Source organism: Paroedura picta, chromosome 1 (assembly GCF_049243985.1).
Source record: "Paroedura picta isolate Pp20150507F chromosome 1, Ppicta_v3.0, whole genome shotgun sequence".
NCBI lineage: Eukaryota > Metazoa > Chordata > Lepidosauria > Squamata > Gekkonidae > Paroedura > Paroedura picta.
This window is the reverse complement of record NC_135369.1, coordinates 29,074,197-29,092,329: the sequence shown is the minus strand read 5'-3', so window position 1 is coordinate 29,092,329 and position 18,133 is coordinate 29,074,197. Positions and strand designations below refer to the sequence as shown.

Sequence of the window (18,133 nt, the reverse complement as noted above, 5' to 3'; positions counted from 1 at the left end):
CCACCCAAAAAAAACCCCTAGAATACAGCCTGACCTGCAGGAAATTCACCTACCATACCACAGTGGTGATCAGCAATTCTCTGGGTATGCAAGGAAGGGCCACAAAAGACAAACACTGGCACATCCCTTCCTGCCCACCCACTCACAGTCTGTCTTAGTTAATAAAATCAGCATTTCTGTGAGAGGCCATCTAGCCTCTGCTTTAAAACTTCCAAAGAATTCTTGTGTTGTTCTCCCATTCAGTCAGCTAGTTAGTTTGGCCATTTTTTAGGGTTCTGCCAGCTTATCAAACCAAGTTCATAGTGTTGATAGAATTGAGGCTTTCCAGAGCTTGGCCAAAAATCATTCTCGGTGCTGTCGTGGCATAGAAAAAAACATCTGGGCCTGAGGTGGTAGGTTTTCTGGGCAGACATCTAATAACATAGCCTTCCTCTGGACATGCTCCAGTTTCTCTACATCTTTCTTCAGTCGTGCTGCCCAAAACTGAACACAGCACCCCAAGTGAGGTCTTACCAGACTGGAGTAAAGTGGCAAGATCACCTTGCATGAAGTTACCACTTTACTCTGCTCTAGTTAGTCCTGTAGCACCGTAAAGAAAGACAAAAATTGTGGCAGGCTATGCACTAAACGCGAAACTGGACTTTTGTTCTTTTCTACCACTATTCTTAAAGTGAAAAAAGCTGAAATCCAGTTTACAGTCTTCAGCTGATCCACACACTGCTGTGCCTGTGTCAGAGGTCAAGAAAATCCAGATTTTGATGCTGTTAAGGCTCCCACTGCTGTAGCCAAAAATGCCATGGTTTGTTCGGGGCACGACACATCCCTTGTCAAGAATACTCCCCTCTATTGGACTCCTGTTTTGTCCCACTGCAATAGACCAACAGGGCTCCCCACCTGAACTGACCCCCCCCCCGCATGTTCCATCAGCATGACTCCAATTGCATTAAATGCTGGATCTCACAATGCCGAGCTTTCACTGCCCTCGGATGAAAGAAGCATCTGTGCACAAGAGTGATCCAGCTGCTTGCCAAAAACAAGCAGCCTCAATTAGACATGACTATGCTCCATTTAGGCCCTGAGAAATTCTGAACACATTTACCTGTGGGGAGAACAGCAAAACGGGGAAGTTATTCCTCTCTGCACTTAGAAAACCAACTGATCGCAATGCTATATTGCAGTAGAAGTCTCATAATCCTAAGGAATTACGGGACAACCTCCCCTATGTGCTGTTTAGTAGACTTCATTCCGTGTTATCTTTGTTCAGCTCCATGTCGTGTGTTTTGGGTTTGCCAAAAACAAGCGCCAGGCAAGACAGCAGCTCAGTCTTATGGACTGAGTGATGCAAAAATGTTCCCCCGGCCCCTTTCTCATATTTTATAGCCACTTTTTGGAGCCCCTTCTCCGCTCTGGGATGCTAAAGGACTATTGCAAGGCATTATGTCACTCCAAGCGAGGAAGGCCAAGGAGCCCTCATCCAGAAATTTAGGAAACATCACCTGGTATGTTTCCAGCTCTAGTAAAAGGTAAAGGTATCCCCTATGCAAGCACCGGGTGATGTCTGACCCTTGGGGTGATGTCCTCTAGTGTTTTCATGGCAGACTCAATACGGGGTGGTTTGTCAGTGCCTTCCCCATTCCACTGGAGAAGACAACTCTCTCTGTAGCAGCAACCACTCACAGGCACAATGGAACAAATCCCCCCCAGCAGCCCCCATTCAGGAAAAGGAGCTACTTTCTCCAAACACTCTTTCTTCCTGTGTCCCAGCAAAAGGCTTTCAAGTACAATAAAAATGCTATTTGCAAACTGTTATTCCAGTGACCAGTTTTCTGAATAAAAATATTTTATTAGCAATAAAAGCTGTTAGCAGGAACTTGCTTGCAATGGAAAACCCAGAAAGTGCCAGATTCTGCAGGCATTTCAGAGCAGCTGAGCAGGGGTTGCAGCTGCTCCATGAGAGCTCACTGGCTTATGGACATAAGGAGGGCCCAGACTCAATCCCTGGCATCACCTGTTAAAACTGGAGGGGACAGAACGATTCTTCCGGACAAGAAGCTTTGCAGGGACCATAGGTTTCCCCCAGATTATTAGAGACCTTATCTGGCAACTCTTTTCATCAAAATTAAACTAATCCTACCATCACAAGGAATCCCTGCAGCCATTAAGTGCTAGAAACTCTTCTAAGAGCTGAGGTTTGCCATAAGTTCAGTTCTGCATTTTAACACAAACATTCTCAGTTACACCCCTCCCCGATGCTTGGCAGAAAGCCAGACTTCTTTTGCACACTTTTAAAAATCCCACCCTTGCTTCAAGGAGCTCATGATTCTCCCCATCTTAGGTTCTGAACCTACAACCACTCTATGAGGTAGGATAGAAAGAAAGTGACAGTATCACCCAAAGAGCTTTGCACCTTAGTGGTAGCACCAGCTAAAGGGTCTTGGTGAAAGGGCTGGAAAAAAACATCCACTCTGAGTCCCTACATAGTAAGCCATCAAATCTTGGACTGGATAGACCCGTGCCAATGAGATGTGCTAGCCAGAGACCAGTGCATGGATCCAGTGTTGCTGCCATGGAGAAGTCAAGTGCCCTTCGCTCTGGTTTGAGTGTGGGTGTGGTGCAGCAGAATATCGGACTAGGATCCGGAAGGCCCCGTTTCATGCCTCTGCCCCGGCCATGAACCTCACTGGGCAAATTTGGCCAGTAACTGTGTCTCAGCGTTCCCCATTTTCTTGGGTTGTTGGGATAAGGACAAGGGAAAGAAGAACCTTGGAGGGAGAGATTAAAGGGCACTAAATAGACAGAGCTGCTATCTGCCCTGTAGAAGAACAAATGTGTATATGTGCTTTGTTTGTGTTTCCCCCATAGGGTTAATAGCTGTGTGTGTGTGGGGGGGGGGGGGGAAGATCTAATGGTTGAGAAAATAATGGAATAAAAAGGTAAAATCTCTCCTGGCTACATTGGCGGCTCAAGACCCTCCACATGGGACACATTCATGGATCTCCCACTGCCACACCCAGTTTGGTCCCAGCATCTCTTTGCTGAATTCCAGATTGCAAGGTAACCCCCTTGCTGGTCTTCCGTGTTTCTACGCCATACAAGACCAGCAAGGAGAGCAAAAAGAATGTACGTCTCTCCTTTAATTGGCTTAGTAAAGAGCCAGCTCTAGAGGCTGATACTGAGCTTGCCAAAGGCAGCTGTGGGCATTTCTTTCTTTTTTATATAGAAAAAAGGAAAGCTGCAAACCATTGCAGGAGGTGGGAGGCTCGCCCTTGCAGAGCTCGACTGAACCTTAAAGCATTTTGTAGACCCCAGTTTCCACAATGACCCAAATCCTCTGGCAGGACATGCAATGAGAAACAGTGTGAATTGCCTTGGGTTGTTTTCTGCGTTTCTGTTTGGTCCTATAAAACTTCAAGGACAAACTGAGCTAAAGAGGTCCAGAGTCGATCCAAGGTGTTTGGTCTCCCCAGGTGAAGTATGCTCATTACCTCCTCCAGCCTCGCTAATGGCTGGGGGTGAGGTGAGCCATAAAGGGTGCATTGCTGCTCCTCTCCCAGCACCATCCCAAGGTGTGAGCTAGATGGCTCAGTTGGAGAAGATACCTTGCTAGGACACATGATGAAGCAACGCCTTGGCTCTTTCCCCCTCTGGCCTCGGCAGCTGGTTTCTGGCAACCTAACGGCTACTAATGAGATCTGTGCATGCCGTCTATATGAAAATTCATTTCAGCTTCTGACACTTTCACAGAACAATTCTACTACCCCCTCCCCCTCCCCGGGCAAAGTCCCCAGAGTCCGCCAGGGAGCAATCAGGCAGGATGGGTGCTGGGAGTCTTCCTTAGAGCTTGGCAACAGCTTGCAGAGAACCCTTCTTGTGAACTTCTCTCAGCCATTCAATGAGGATTTTGTTCACAGCGGCAGGCCTGTGGGGGAAACACACCATTGGCAAAGGAAGCATGCTCCTGTAGTCAGAAAGATTTCAACTCTGTGCCCAGAGTGTACACCCTTATGCTAAGTCACACCATGCAAATGTATTCCATGCTGTGTACGTCATTTTATGCTCCGTTTCTCATTTTCAACCACACGCAACCCCCCCCCCCTTTTAAAGGGCATTTATTCTCTACATCCAGCAGCTAAGAACATGAGAATCTCAAAGGGCACCGACCAAACCCCTGCCCTGCTGTGAGCTTCAGGTAGCCTCCAGCCTAAGCCACTTTGGCTACAATACGTGGAACAGAACTGCTGTTGTAGATTAGAAGATGAATATAAGAACTGTTAATTGTTGCTGCTGTTAGGTGAAAAGTCGTGTCCAACCCATCACGACCCCATGGACAATGATCCTCCAGGCCTTCCTGTCCTCTACCATTCCCCGGAGATCATTTAAGTTTGCACCGACTGCTTCAGTGACTCCATCCAGCCACCTCATTCTCTGTCGTCCCCTTCTTCTTTTGCCCTCAATTGCTCCCAGCATTAGGCTCTTCTCCAGGGAGTCCTTCCTTCTCATGAGGTGGCCAAAGTATTTGAGTTTCATCTTCAGGATCTGGCCTTCTAAGGAGCAGTCAGGGCTGATCTCCTCTAGGACTGACCGGTTTGTTCGCCTTGCAGTCCAAAGGACTCGCAAGAGTCTTCTCCAGCACCAGAGTTCAAAAGCCTCAATTCTTTGACGCTCAGCCTTCCTTATGGTTCAACCTTCGCAGCCGTATTGCAACTGGGAAGACCATAGCCTTGACTAAACGCACTTTTGCTGGCAGGGTGATGTCTCTGCTTTTTAGGATGCTGTCTAGATTTGCCTTAGCTTTCTGTTAATAAGAACTGATAATAAGACAGACCAAACTGGCAGTCTTCAAGCAAAGGTTGGATACACACTTTTCTTGGCTGCTTTAGGATGCTTGGGGCTGATCCTGTGTTAAGCAGGGGGTTGGACTAGATGGCCTGTATGGCCCCTTCCAACTCTATGATTCTATGATTCTATAACTGTTGGAATGTTTTAAATATTAGCTGTAATAAATACATAAATATTAGCTGTGCATTCATCATAATTATCATGTAAGTCATCAAGAGCTATGTAATAAACATGTAAATGATTGGGTATCTGGTGCAAAGCACAATCAGCTCATTAGAAGTAACTGCACTAGTTTCCCCAACCCCACAATTTGTATTCTGGGAAGAGATATATTTGGCGGTCTGAAATGTGTGCAAAAGATGAGGTTCACACATTCTGTTCTGAACGCACCATTAGCAGTTTCACTGAATTGGGGTATTTTTTTTTAAGTTAACATTTTGCACAGAACACTCCCCCAGCATACTTTGGAGAAAGGCTGGCTCCTATAGGACACTCACTGGGCCCTGGAAGTGCTCACCTGGACCAGGGCCTGCTTTGGAAACATTAAGAGGCCTCAAAGAATTTTTTCTGGCCTTCTGGTCCATCGAATCAATTAGTAAAGATCCTTGGTGTCCTGCATAGTTAACATATTATATCACTGTCTGTAAAGGAACCTACTGTATATTTAACCTTTCTGTTCCTGTATTTTATGTATACTGCTTTTTTATTTAGAGGGAGAGGAAGAAGAGGAAAAGGAAGAAGAAGAGGAAGAGGAGGGAAGAGGAGGAAGAAGAGGAAAAAGAAGAAGAGGAAGAAGAATTGGGTCTTGCACTGGCAGAAATAAAAAACACACCCTGCTGTCCAAAAGGAGGTGGTCTCTCATCACCAGCAAGTCTCAGCTGGTCAGACCATACACACTGACCTCCATTAAAAGGTTCCAGATTAGGGTGGTCCCCTGGTCTGAGCAAACAGGAGTCCCACCTGGTCTTGGTGACTCCAGACTGCCTGGACCTCATCCCTTTCCTTCCCACAAGGCACCTCTTCATACAGCCCATCATGAGCAAATGGAATCTGCTGCTTCAACATGCAGGGAGGGCTGCTGGATTTTACCAAGTCTTTTTTTACATATAAAATTTCAGCCAGGCTTCCCTGTTCAAGAGAACTGCATAGAGAAGAACATATTTATCAACTAGCTATTAGCTGAGGTAACTAAGTGGAGACTTCACATTCAGAGGCAGTGTACATCTGAACTGCAGGTCCTGGGAATGAATGATGAGGGAGGGCTGCAGCCCTCCTGAAGGCATCTGGTTGGCCAATGCTGGAAAAAGGATGTGGGACTGAGCAGGTCTTTAGTCTGATTCGCATGAGGGATCCTCTCACACCTTCATTCCATGAGTCTGGCAGACAAAGTTTGGGTGGAAGCATCCCTTTACCCTTACTCCAGAGGTCGCAAAGGGATTTTGTGCTTGCTTGAGGCATGGGATAAGGGGAAGGACCTGGGTCTCATCACCACACAGATAACCCTCTGGCTGATGATGATGATGTCATCAGTTCACTCATGTCCGACCCTCGGCGATTCTATAGGGAAGTCTTTGCCATGCGCCCCTGTCTCTGACTGCTTCTTTTAGTTGGTTCATGGTCATCCCTGTATCGGCTTTGATCGTGTCGAGCCAGCGGATCCTTTGGCGACCACATTTCTTCTTGCCACTGACCATGCTAAGCATTAATGATTTTTCTAGCGAGTTGGATCGCATGATGTGTCCAAATTGAGTGAGCTCTATCCGTAATATCTCCCCTTCTAATGACACAGTTGGTTTACTCCTCTCTAAAACTATCTTGTTGGTAACTTTGGCTGTCCATGGGATTCGCAGCATTCGTCTCCAACACCATAATTCGAAAGCACCTATTCTCCTCCTGTCTTCCTTCTTCAGGGTCCAGCTTTCACATCCATAGGTGGTTATGGGGAAGACAAGGGTGTTGACTAGCTGGCACTTTGTATTAAGGCTGATATCCTGACTCTTCCATATTCGGTTCATGCCTAACATTGCGTTCCGGCCCAGTGTTATTCGGCATTTGATTTCACGACTGCATCCACCACTTCGATTGATCATAGAGCCCTCTGGCTACATCCCCACAAAAGGACCCCAGAAAGGGCTCCTGCTAGGTTCCCTCCTATGGGGAGAGGGCTCAGTTCTCAGTACTATCTCCACATACTCTTGAAGGAAACTTGGCTTTGTTCAGCTCTGCCCTTTACTATGCCGCTCATCCTGCTCTTTCCCGTTCATGTGCCGTAAACCTAGGGCAATCTTCCACCTGGCAAGGTTTGATTCTTCCTTGTAAAACAGGGGTTTCGTGGGTGTGGGTTTGAGTCTTTACCAGGAGCCCTCCTGTCTCCCTGTCGGTGGGGTTTATTTATGTCTCCATTAGAATCCCTCCTGCTTTATGTGAGAATGGTGCCAGAATGCAGTTCCACCCAGCGGCTCATTTAACTGCCTTTCTGCATCTCCCTGGTTTTGTTTTTTAATGGCTGCTGTGACATTAGAACAAGACGGCAATTTCGAGAAGCAGACGAATGATAGGGCAGAGAGGAGATGGAGGCAAGGAGGCAGGCAGCTTCATGCAGAAAAGGAGGGGCTGCTCTCATTTGCACAAGAAATTGGGGAAGGACTTGGCGCAGAGGTGGGGAGCTAAAGAGATCTTGGTGGTGTGGTTTTCACGGGTGCCTGTCTCTTTTATCTACACATTTTTGTCTTCCCTTATTTCCATGGAGCTCAGGGCAAGGCACAGGGCTGTCCTGGCCATAGTGTCTTTGCCATTGCCCGTTGAGTTAGGTTAAACAGGGGTAGTCAAACTGCGGCCCTCCAGATGTCCATGGACTACAATTCCCAGGCGCCCCCTGCCAGCGAATGCTGGCAGGGGGCTCCTGGGAATTGTAGTCCATGGACATCTGGAGGGCCGCAGTTTGACTACCCCTGGGTTAGGCAGTGAGAAAATGGTAGGCACCAAGATACTTTCACAGCTGAGCTGGGAGTTGAAACTGAGGCTCTGTCTACACATGTCAGAGTTTGCTGGGGATTACCCTAAAATCTTTGGATTGAACATGCAATAGGAGTTTTGTGCCTCCCGGATGCACTCGGGTGGTTTGCTGTTGGCGCCCAGGGAGATGGGTCTTCAACACCCTCCTCACCTTTCATCGTGTCACCCCACTTCACCCCACGGAGCAATTATTGCTGTGGCCAAACAGGAAAGACCCAGTGGGCATTTGGGAGGCACAGAACTCACACCACAAGCATGATACAAAGTGCTAGTGCTGTCTCCCTACAAGCAAGAGGACTCTGTAACGTGTAGATGCTCTGAGTACACCAGAAAGGCCACCAAAAAAGACCAATAAGAGGGTCCTGAACCAAATCAACCCCGAACTTTCCCTAGGAGCTAAAATGGCTAAACTGAGTCTCTTGTACTTTGGTCAAAAGATGAGAAGACAAGAGTCCCTGGGAAAGACTGTGATGGTAAGGAAAGCTGGTGGCAGCAGGCAAAGTGGAAGATCCATCTTGAGATGGAATGACTCACCTGTGGAAGCCACAGCCCTCTGTTGGGAAGACCAGAGAGTGGCTGGTAATGACAGGATATTTTGGAGAATGTTAATTCATAGGGTGGCTTTAAATGGGAAGCAGCTTGACAGCATCCACACACACAGAGAGCCACACCACACTGATGGCATAGAATCATAGAGTAAGAAGGGACCCCAGGGTCATCTAGTTCAGCCCCCTGCACAAGGCAGGAACCCACAACTACCTGCCTACCCAGAGTGACCCCAATTCCATGCCCACGTGATCCCCCCACCAAAAATCTCCATAATCATCATATTAATAAAATAAGAATTTGTTATTAAGGTGCGAAGTCATGTCCATCGCGATCCAATGGACAATGATCCTCCAGGCCTTCCTGTCCTCTACCATTCCCCGGAGTCCATTTAAGTTTGCACCTACTGCTTCAGTGACTCCATCCAGCCACCTCATTCTCTGTCGTCCCCTTCTTCTTTTGCCCTCGATCGCTCCCAGCATTAGGCTCTTCTCCAGGGAGTCCTTCCTTCTCATGAGGTGGCCAAAGTATTTGAGTTTCATCTTCAGGATCTGGCCTTCTAAGGAGCAGGCAGGGCTGATCTCCTCTAGGACTGACTGGTTTGTTCGCCTTGCAGTCCAAGGGACTCGCAAGAATTAGATATAAATTAAATAATAAACAAACCCTCCTGATTATTTACTTCCCAGATGTCCCATCTTAAAGCTCTCTCTGGGAAATTATTTCCATTCAAGCCCATGCTGAATTGCTGCCATAATGGTGGAATTTGTTTTTTAAATATGTCACCCAATTACATTAGGCTAAACAAAAAAAAAAGTGGGTAAAAAACAGCCCCCACCTCCATTCTGGGCCACAATACTTGGCAACTTTCAGCATTAAGACTGCATCTTATTCTCTTGGGTTTATTTTTTTTGGGGGGGGGAGGTATTCAGTAGATACTAATATTGATTTTTGAGAATTAGTCAAGATTCTTGAGCCACTTTTTGTGTAGCATATTTCTAGGCTCTACTTCAAAAAAATCTTTCTAAAATAAGATTAATAGAACCTTGGAGAGCCCATATAAGGCCAGACCTTCAGCAGCTGCATTAGTTGAATTCCAGATCTAGTTCAAGGTCTTGGTACTGACCTTCAAAGGCCATACACGATCTTGGTCCTGGGTACCTGAGGTACCACCTGTTACTATTAACAAATTCATTTGTGGCACTTATGGTTTTAAATGTTATTTTACTGATTAACTGTTATAGGGATATTATTGTCATGATGCATTTATTGCTATACGCAGCCCTGAGATGGCTAGTTTCAGGAGGGCAGTATATAAATTAAATAAATAGTATAGTGCAGTTCACAATAATTAGATATGAAAGTGTATGTATACAGGCCTGGCCCAGCTCGCGGTGCATGTGAATAAAGTTTTGGTGTTTAACTCTTTGTGTGAGAATGGCAATTTGTATATACATATGTGTTGAATAATGCACACACCATCCAAATGCAATGCAGCCAGGCCAGACTGTGTTCTCATTCGGATGTCCATGTCATAATCTGCAGCCATAAATCTTAGCCATACGTAAGTAGTATCTCCATAGCTGGACTCTCTCATTGTACAACATGCAAGCACTAAGAGCATTCATTTGTTGCAGGGCCTCTTACGTTGCAGCTCCTGAACTACAGAACTCCTACCATTTGCCCTATCATATTGAGATTTAGGAGCGATTGAGGGCAAAAGAAGAAGGGGACGACAGAGAATGAGGTGGCTGGATGGAGTAACTGAAGCAGTCGGTGCCAACTTAAATGGACTCCGGGGAATAGTAGAGGACAGGAAGGCCTGGAGGATCATTGTCCATGGGGTCGCGATGGGTCGGACACGACTTCACAACTAACAACAACAAATGGAGATTTAGATGCCAGATGAAAAATATTCTGTTTTAGTTTTGTCCAGGCTTCTTGATGGTTTGTTGCTCTGGACTGAGGACATTTGGACCACTTAAATAGTTTTCTTTTTGGGAATTTTTTGGGAGCTTTTTGCAAACCCTGTGAATTATCTTTCCTGTGTGTTTACTACACCCTTTCAATCCCCCTCCTCCCCCAAGAGCAACCTTCAGGTCTTTCTCTTTTGACATCTTCCTGTACCTCCCCCATCCTTCTCCTGCTCCCAACACCACTCACTTCTCCATCTGTGTGAAATGTCCAGAGTCCTCAATGTGGCCCCGGGTCAGTTGCGGGATCTGGAAAGGCATACATTAAAGTCAGTCCCAGCCCATCCCTTGAGAGGTGCATAGAACCCATATCTTGAGAGCAGAGTGACTACTGTGCATGCATCAAAAAGGTTCAGCACATAGCACAAGACTGGGAAAGGCCTTTACCGAAAAAGCTCTGGAGAGCCACTGCCAGTCTGAGTAGACAACTCCAGTATGAAAAAAACAAGCAAACAGACACAGCAGGCACATGGTGTCCTAACTGGACTCTGGTCACACCGGAGCAGGAAGGAAGGTGTTGAACTATCTCCTCCCTCCCATGGTTTTGGAGAAAGGATCCCTCTTCCCCACACACACTGTTAGTCTTGGAATGAAAGTGACAGGCACACAATGCAGGGAGCTGCATTTTTTCTTTGAAGACTAGTGCTAGGGGAGAGGGAGATAAGAATAGCAAATTGGTTTTGATTGATGAAAACAAGTAGCTGCTACTTCTGTTTTCAAAACACTGGAACCATCATGGATTTTCTAGCATTCTGCCCAGTTAAATCAGGAACTTTCAATGGGGATTATCTTCCAAAATGGCCAATGGAAAGGCACAGCTTGGCCCAAATCACAGCCGATTTGTGTATTTCAGGTGAGGGTCAGCAGCCTGCTACACAAGACGATGATGTGGTTTGCTCACCCATTCTTCCATGCGCTTGCTCATATTTGGATGCAGAACTCTGTCTTTCCCAGCAGTGACCATCAAAGCCGGCACTCTGATCTGTGGATTTAAAGAGGCAAAGGGAATGAAGACCATTTGCAGCAGGGAAAGGCCATCCATTATTGTAAGAGTTGCCCATTCAGGTCAGAAATAATTGCACTGCAGACGTGCAGGGCAGGGAAAGCTATGTGAAGCCGCTAAATCTTTTGTGGGCAGCCCCATATGGGACGCTAAACTGAACAGGCAATGGCAGTGATGGAACTACAGAGACAGAGGACTAGATATAATTCTCTCTTGCTGCAAAAAATCTGCCTCATTTAGTCCGGAGGCATTTTTGTCAGATTCTTAAAGGGTCAAAGGCCACAAAGAATAGGAGCCTCTTGTCGACCCTCCAATAGTATTCATGGATTAGTGATAACACCACCTCTCTGTACTTAGGCACAGATCCTATCCTCCACCTCAGCTGGATTCAGGTCCAGTAGCACCTTAAAAGACATGATTTTGGGAGTACAAGCAAGCAACCGTCCTCAGCTTTGAGCTCACACCCCGGAGAATCTTGTTGCTCTGCAAGGTGCTACTGGACCTGTAGCAGAACACGGCTCAGAGACGAAGAGCAGCAGCCTTCCTAAAAAAGCTACGACACTCTGAGCATTTTCTCCTATTTTGTTCTGGAGAGCCACTGTGTAGATGCCCCTGAATTCCACAGAAGGAGGCTGGGTTAGAACTAGGGTGCGTGAAGACAGAGACCTCTAGTCAGAGACATTCTAAGAAGGCAACGATCCCGCTTCCTTTCCACCCCCATTTATCCAATGTTTTCCCTACCTTTTCCTCGGAGCAGCTCTGGACTAAAATGTAAAGTTGTCCCCACCCAGGAACCCTGAAAAGTGGGCTAAGCTGAGGCAGAGTGACCATCTCACGGTGACCCAGCGACCTTCAGCACCAAAGCAGAAACCTGAACCTGGGGCTCATCAGCATGAATACCCTGCGCAGATCTCTGCTGACAAACTGGGAATTCCGTCAGCAGAACAGAACCTTCGCACCTCCCACTGCAGCCCCAGGAGGAGAAAGAATCCTCTACGTTGCCCTTGGGGAAAGGGCAGGGTGAAAATGCAGAGACAACACCACCTTCTAGACTCCCACGGAGAAGGCACCATTCCTCCCCCCACTCTCAATACCTTTCTGCCTTGTGCAGAAGCGTTCCAGCTCCAGTTTGCCGGCATGTTTCGGTACCAGTTCACTGGGCCCCTGAAAGACAAAAAGGGACTACAGAGCAGACTGATTTGGCTTATTGCTTCTGGAGGCAGCTGTACCCCCTTGGTGGCTGTGGCCGAGGCACAGGTATGTAGCCTTCTCAGGACAAGCTCTGCAACCCCCCAAGTGTCATATAACCCTGATGGACCAGCTGTGTGTATGTGTGTTTGGGGGGTGTCTCCGCCTTGCCTAGCATCTTTGTTTTCAGCAGCGGTAGGTCAGATCTATCTAGAAGTCATCATAAGCATGGCACAAAAGGAATGGGCATTTGACCCACGCCCCAAGCATGCAAAGACACAGGCCTCCACTGTCTCATGTCTGCAAATGCTATTTGGTTGATTAGGCACTCCACAGGCCAATAAGATCATGTGCATCACTACAGCTCCATTGAGAAGGTGCAACTGTAGCCTCTCTTGGACACTGGCTTAGCCCAACAGCAACAGATGCACAAGCTTATTGGCTTAGAAAATATCCTGCATGCATTTCATTTTATTTATACTTAACTGGGGAGAGGCATGCTATTAGTCTGAAATCTTTTATTTTAAGCTGCTCGGTAACATATTTTCATGCCCTAGGTGGGTTTTTAATTATGGATTTTAATAACCCATAATGTTTCATTTTGTGTGCCACGTTGGGCCGGCTTCCCTGGAGAGGAGACATAGCTTTTCTCCCAGAAGATATATCCCACCTATTGCAATCAGGTCCAAGGATAGCTCACCACATAAAAATCAAACTTTTATCTAAATCAGAAAATATTTTTTTTGTAAAAAAACATGAAACAGCAGGGAAAATGCAAACTGTGAAAGATTTGAGAGATAAAAGGGGAGATGTAAAACAGAGAGACAGCCATCAAACCGATGGAACACAAGCCCTTCAGGGAATAAAAACAGCAAGGGCCACCTGGAATCAAGGATGATGCTTCCACATTTTCCCAGGAGACTCACTTTTGTACTTACCTGAATCCAGACTTCTGATACTGCTGGATGTAGTACTGGAGTACAGGCTCTGGCAAGAGTGAACTTGGGGGAGGATCTTCAGGAAGTCCCACCAGAAGGCCTCCTGCAACACCAGGAAGACGATTACAGCTGAGATCAACATCCTTCATGTTGACTTTTCAGCTCCCAAGTAGTGATTTGGGGTCCTTACAGGCAGGGGTAGTCAACCTGTGGTCCTCCAGATGTTCATGGACTACAATTCCCATGAGCCCCTGCCAGCGTTTGCTTTTTGTAGTGCATAAACATCTGGAGGACCACAGGTTGACTACCCCTGCTTACAGGGATGTCCCAGGCTCATCAACTCTCGGCTCAGCCCTGGTCAGTGTTTGGATGGGAGACCTCTGGGGAGGTCCAGAGCCTCTCTTCTGCAGAGGTGAATGCCTCTGGCCTTGAAAGCACTACAGGAGCGTTGTAAGTTGCTTGCAACTTGACAGAACTTTCCACCACCATGGCCAGTAAACTTGGGGTCCCATGCACCCAACGTAAATCCTAACATTTTCCTATCCTCTTTTTTGTCGTAGTTATTGTGTGAGTGGCTAGTTTCTATCTCCCCCCCCCCCATTCTTTACATGATTGCAGCCAATCAGGGATCATGCACTGGTTACCCTGTGGCAATGCTATACCAGGGTTAGTCAAACTGCGGCCCTCCAGATGTCCATGGACTACAATTCCCAGGAGCCCCCTGCCAGCGCTGGCAGGGGGCTCCTGGGAATTGTAGTCCATGGACATCTGGAGGGCCGCAGTTTGACTACCCCTGTGTTATACAGCCAATCAAGTCCTGGCCAACTGCTGACATCACGAAGGGTAAAGGAAGCCTATTTGGAATGACATCCATGGGTACGTATCTGACGGTTGATCACAAAACAAAAAGTTTTGGCATTCCACTGGCATAGTCACCCTTTAAAAAGTGTATCTTTATTCTGACAGAGATGTCTGTGAAATGCCTCCAAGCCAACCTCGGCCCTGGGTTGTAATGAATGCACCGCTGCCGCCATGATCAATTGCAAATGGCAGAGGCCAGAGCTTTGAGCAAGAAAGTTTCAGAGCAGGAACGCAGCTGCACGTCTGCCGATCCGCTCCTGTCAACTCTCACATTTCCTTTGCGTCTGGCTGCAAAGTGTCAGCACAGCCCTAGCTGACAACTATGGCACCTCCCTGAAGATGTGTTTACAATGACACTACATTAATGCATAGGAGGCCCTGCCTTGGCTAGCCCAATCTTGTCAGATTTCGGAAGCTAAGCAGACTTAGCTCTGGTTAGTATTCGGATGGGAGACCATCAAGGAACGCTCTGCCTGAGGAAATCAGCCCCCCCCCCCCCGGGATCTTAAAGGATTGTTCTGCCAGGCCTATGGCTGAAGCCAGGAAAGAACTTCATAGACGCTAGCCTCCGTGACGGACAAATGCCTGCCAATAAAGAGCCAGTGTGGTGTAGTGGTTAAGGGCAGTGAGCTTCTAATCTGGCCAGCTGGATTTGATTCCCCACTCTTCCACAGGCAGCCAGCTGGGTTGACCTGTTCTCCAAGACCAGTCCTGCCTGAAGTCTTTCAGCCTCCCCTACCTCCCATGGTGCTTATTGTGGGAAGAGGAAGGGAAGGCAATAGGAAGTTTTTTTGAGACTCCTTTGGGCAGGGAAATTGTTAGTTGCAAAGACCCATCACGACCCCTTGGACAATGATCCTCCAGGCCTTCCTGTCCTCTACCATTCCCCAGAGTCCATTTAAGTTTGCACCGACTGCTTCAGTGACTCCATCCAGCCACCTCATTCTCTGTCGTCCCCTTCTTCTTTTGCCCTCAATCGCTCCCAGCATCAGGCTCTTCTCCAGGGAGTCCTTCCTTCTCATGAGGTGGCCAAAGTATTTGAGTTTCATCTTCAGGATCTGGCCTTCTAAGGAGCAGTCAGGGCTGATCTCCTCTAGGACTGACCGGTTTGTTCGCCTTGCAGTCCAAGGGACTCGCAAGAGTCTTCTCCAGCACCAGAGTTCAAAAGCCTCAATTCTTTGACGCTCGGCCTTCCTTATGGTCCAACTTTCGCAGCCATACATTGCAACTGGGAAGACCATAGCATTGACTAAACGCACTTTTGTTGGCAGGGTGATGTCTCTGCTTTTTAGGATGCTGTCTAGATTTGCCATAGCTTTCCTCCCCAGGAGCAAGCGTCTTTTAATTTCTTTGCCGCAGTCCCCATCTGCAGTGATCTTGGAGCCCAGGAAAATAATTTTTTTCACTACCTCCCTTTCTTCCCCATCTATTTGCCAGGAATAGAGAGAGCCAGATGCCATGGAAAAGCAGGGTATAAAAACAAACACCTTCCTACTTCTAAAAAAATTCCTCCAAGTTCTGGCCAACCCACAGAAAAGCTCAAATTATTAGGTGATTTTTAATGTTAAAACGTTTAAATGTTTTTAATGCCTAAATTGTATGGATGTGTCGTCAGCCACCCTCAGCTGACCAGGGAAGGGCAGGGTGCAAATAAAAATCTATTATAATTATCTACCTCTGAACATCTCTTGCCTTGAAAACTCCAAGTCAGCTGTGACTTGCCCAATGCGACTTGACAGTAGGCTGAAACATGATCAGCATAGGGAAGGTCCTCTTTTATCATCAAATCAGATAAAGCCAGAGAACTCTCTGGTTAAGGACCAAATTTGACCCCAGGAGGATGGGACCGGACCCCCTCTCCTGTCTCTCTCTGGTTTACGCTCTCACCTCGTTCTCGTACATTGCTGACACTAAGCGAAACTCCTGGCAGCCGATCCTGTAAGGAAAGCAAACTGAGTGAACCAAGTGGGGTTAGCAGCTAGGTCAGCATAAGGGTGGGGTGGGGGCGAGAAAAGCCATGCAGCTCTGCAGACTGTTCGGTGAATCAAAGGGATTTGGAGTTGCTAAGCTCAGCAGCGGAAAACTGAAGGTCGCAGGGTAGTCAAATATCCAAGGGAACAGGAAAGAGGGGGACTTCCTCCAGATCAGGAAAAAGCTCTGGCAACTTCAGAAGTTAACTCTCAAGAATCCAGAGATTGCTACAAGGGGTCAGGCCAACAGCCCAGCTAGTGGCTGTCTGGAACCCAACTACAATAAGTATTTTTGCAGGGGAGGGAGATAATCCATGGTTCTGCCAAGGTGAGGACTGGTCTCCTGAAATGTGATCTGCACACATTTTCCTAGTTCGAGTAATGTGGTCTGCTTCCCCTAGTCAAAGAGAAGGGTTCTTCCCTCTAGAAATCCTATGGCGTCTTCACTGAAGCTTCACAGATGTCACTTGTGCTTCAAAGCCCATCTCTGTAGCCATAAGAGCAAGAAACTTGCTTTGACTCTTTTTTTTTAAGCCAAAGTTCTTTTTTGCAGAGCCCTGTTTTCATCCAACCTCTGAAGAACCTGTACATCCTGAACTATATTCCAAGGGTCAGGAGTGCTGAAAGACAGTGTGCCGAGCCACTGAGAAATCCTCCTCGATGGAAGCTACAGCCAACTCCTGCAGAAATTAGGTGACTTCCAGACAGATATCTCCCTTCACCATTGACTACCACTATCCTCCCCACTCTAGCCACGGCCATTCACAGAGCCGACTGACCTCTTTGGTGGATGCCCGGATCATGATAGTGAAAGTCCTTCTCAGGTCCTTTTCCAGTTCAGCCTCTGCCACACCCTGTTAGGAGAAAGGTCAAATACTAAGAACTCAAAAGGCTGCTCTCTGGGCAGAAGTCTTGGGGGGGGGGGGAGGCTGTTGAATACACAAAGCTGCCTTGTATTGAACGAAACCACTGGTCTATCTAGGTCAACACTGTCTGCTTGGAGCAGCAGTGGCTCTCCAGAGGTCTCAGCTAGAGGGCTTTTAAAAAACTAGAGGGCTTTTTTAAACCAGCTTTTCACTACCCAAGGGAGCCCCAACGCAGCTTATAGGCACCTTTCTCTTCCTTGCCCCACAAGAGATACCCTGTGAATTAGGTGTGGCTGAGAGAGATATGAGAGAACAGCTCTGTGACTGGGTCACCCTGTGGGCTGCATGCAGGGGAGTGGGGGGATCACTTGCTTCTCCAGATTAGAGTCTGCCAGTCTTACCCACTACACCATCCTTGCCCTCTTTAGGCATCACCTATGACCTTTAAACGGCAGATGCTGGGGACTGAACCTGGGGCCTTTGTTATGCCAAGCAGGTCCTCTACCACTGAGCCGCCCACGACCCCTCCTTATTTCTGAACCCATTTGAGCAAGATCCTCTTCTCTTCCGCTCATGGCCAACCTGCACCCCCAACATGAGCTGAACCAAATTCTGCCTCACATTTGCCATCCCATTTTCACTGCTGAGACCTCCTCCGAGAATCCATTTCTGCTTATCGTGAGCAGTGACATTATTTGGGGTGGGGTGGATTTAATATGCAACCAAACTGTCAGTTGATTAATTACACCCATTAAACAGATTAAAGCAGAGCTAAAACACCCAATGACTGGCCTGCCTTTCAGACTTCTTAATGGGCAATTGTCTGGCAGGACCCCTGCAAACTAAGGCCTGCGGGACCTCGGGTCTAAGCCGTGAGCAGCTCTGTGGCCCTGTCTCTTTTCATTGGCCCTATGTTCAGCTGCCATGTAAAGAAAAA

At 47.4% G+C, this 18,133-nt stretch overlaps 1 protein-coding gene and 1 long non-coding RNA gene across 3 annotated transcripts in view; one reads left to right on the top strand and one right to left on the bottom strand.

The window, feature by feature from the left end:
* The window catches only part of LOC143834713 (uncharacterized), a 34,393-nt gene extending 28,741 nt beyond the window's left edge, over positions 1-5,652 (top strand). The window contains exon 6 of the long non-coding RNA XR_013229879.1: positions 5,551-5,652. This is a non-coding gene — a long non-coding RNA (uncharacterized LOC143834713). The remainder of the gene's footprint in view (positions 1-5,550) is intronic.
* EPHX2 (epoxide hydrolase 2) overlaps positions 1-18,133 on the bottom strand; it is an 82,885-nt gene that overhangs the window by 16,088 nt on the left and 48,664 nt on the right. Inside the window, exons 13-19 of one of the 2 annotated variants that reach the window (XM_077331369.1) lie at positions 17,110-17,184; positions 16,248-16,296; positions 13,500-13,602; positions 12,468-12,537; positions 11,272-11,352; positions 10,561-10,619; positions 1,823-3,919 (exon numbers count right to left, since the gene is read on the bottom strand). In XM_077331369.1, coding sequence (XP_077187484.1) covers positions 3,835-3,919; positions 10,561-10,619; positions 11,272-11,352; positions 12,468-12,537; positions 13,500-13,602; positions 16,248-16,296; positions 17,110-17,184 — 522 coding nt within the window. In that variant the 3' untranslated portion in view covers positions 1,823-3,834. Of the gene's footprint in view, positions 1-1,822; positions 3,920-10,560; positions 10,620-11,271; positions 11,353-12,467; positions 12,538-13,499; positions 13,603-16,247; positions 16,297-17,109; positions 17,185-18,133 lie in introns of those variants that run through there. The other variant, XM_077331370.1, reaches the window with a different exon arrangement.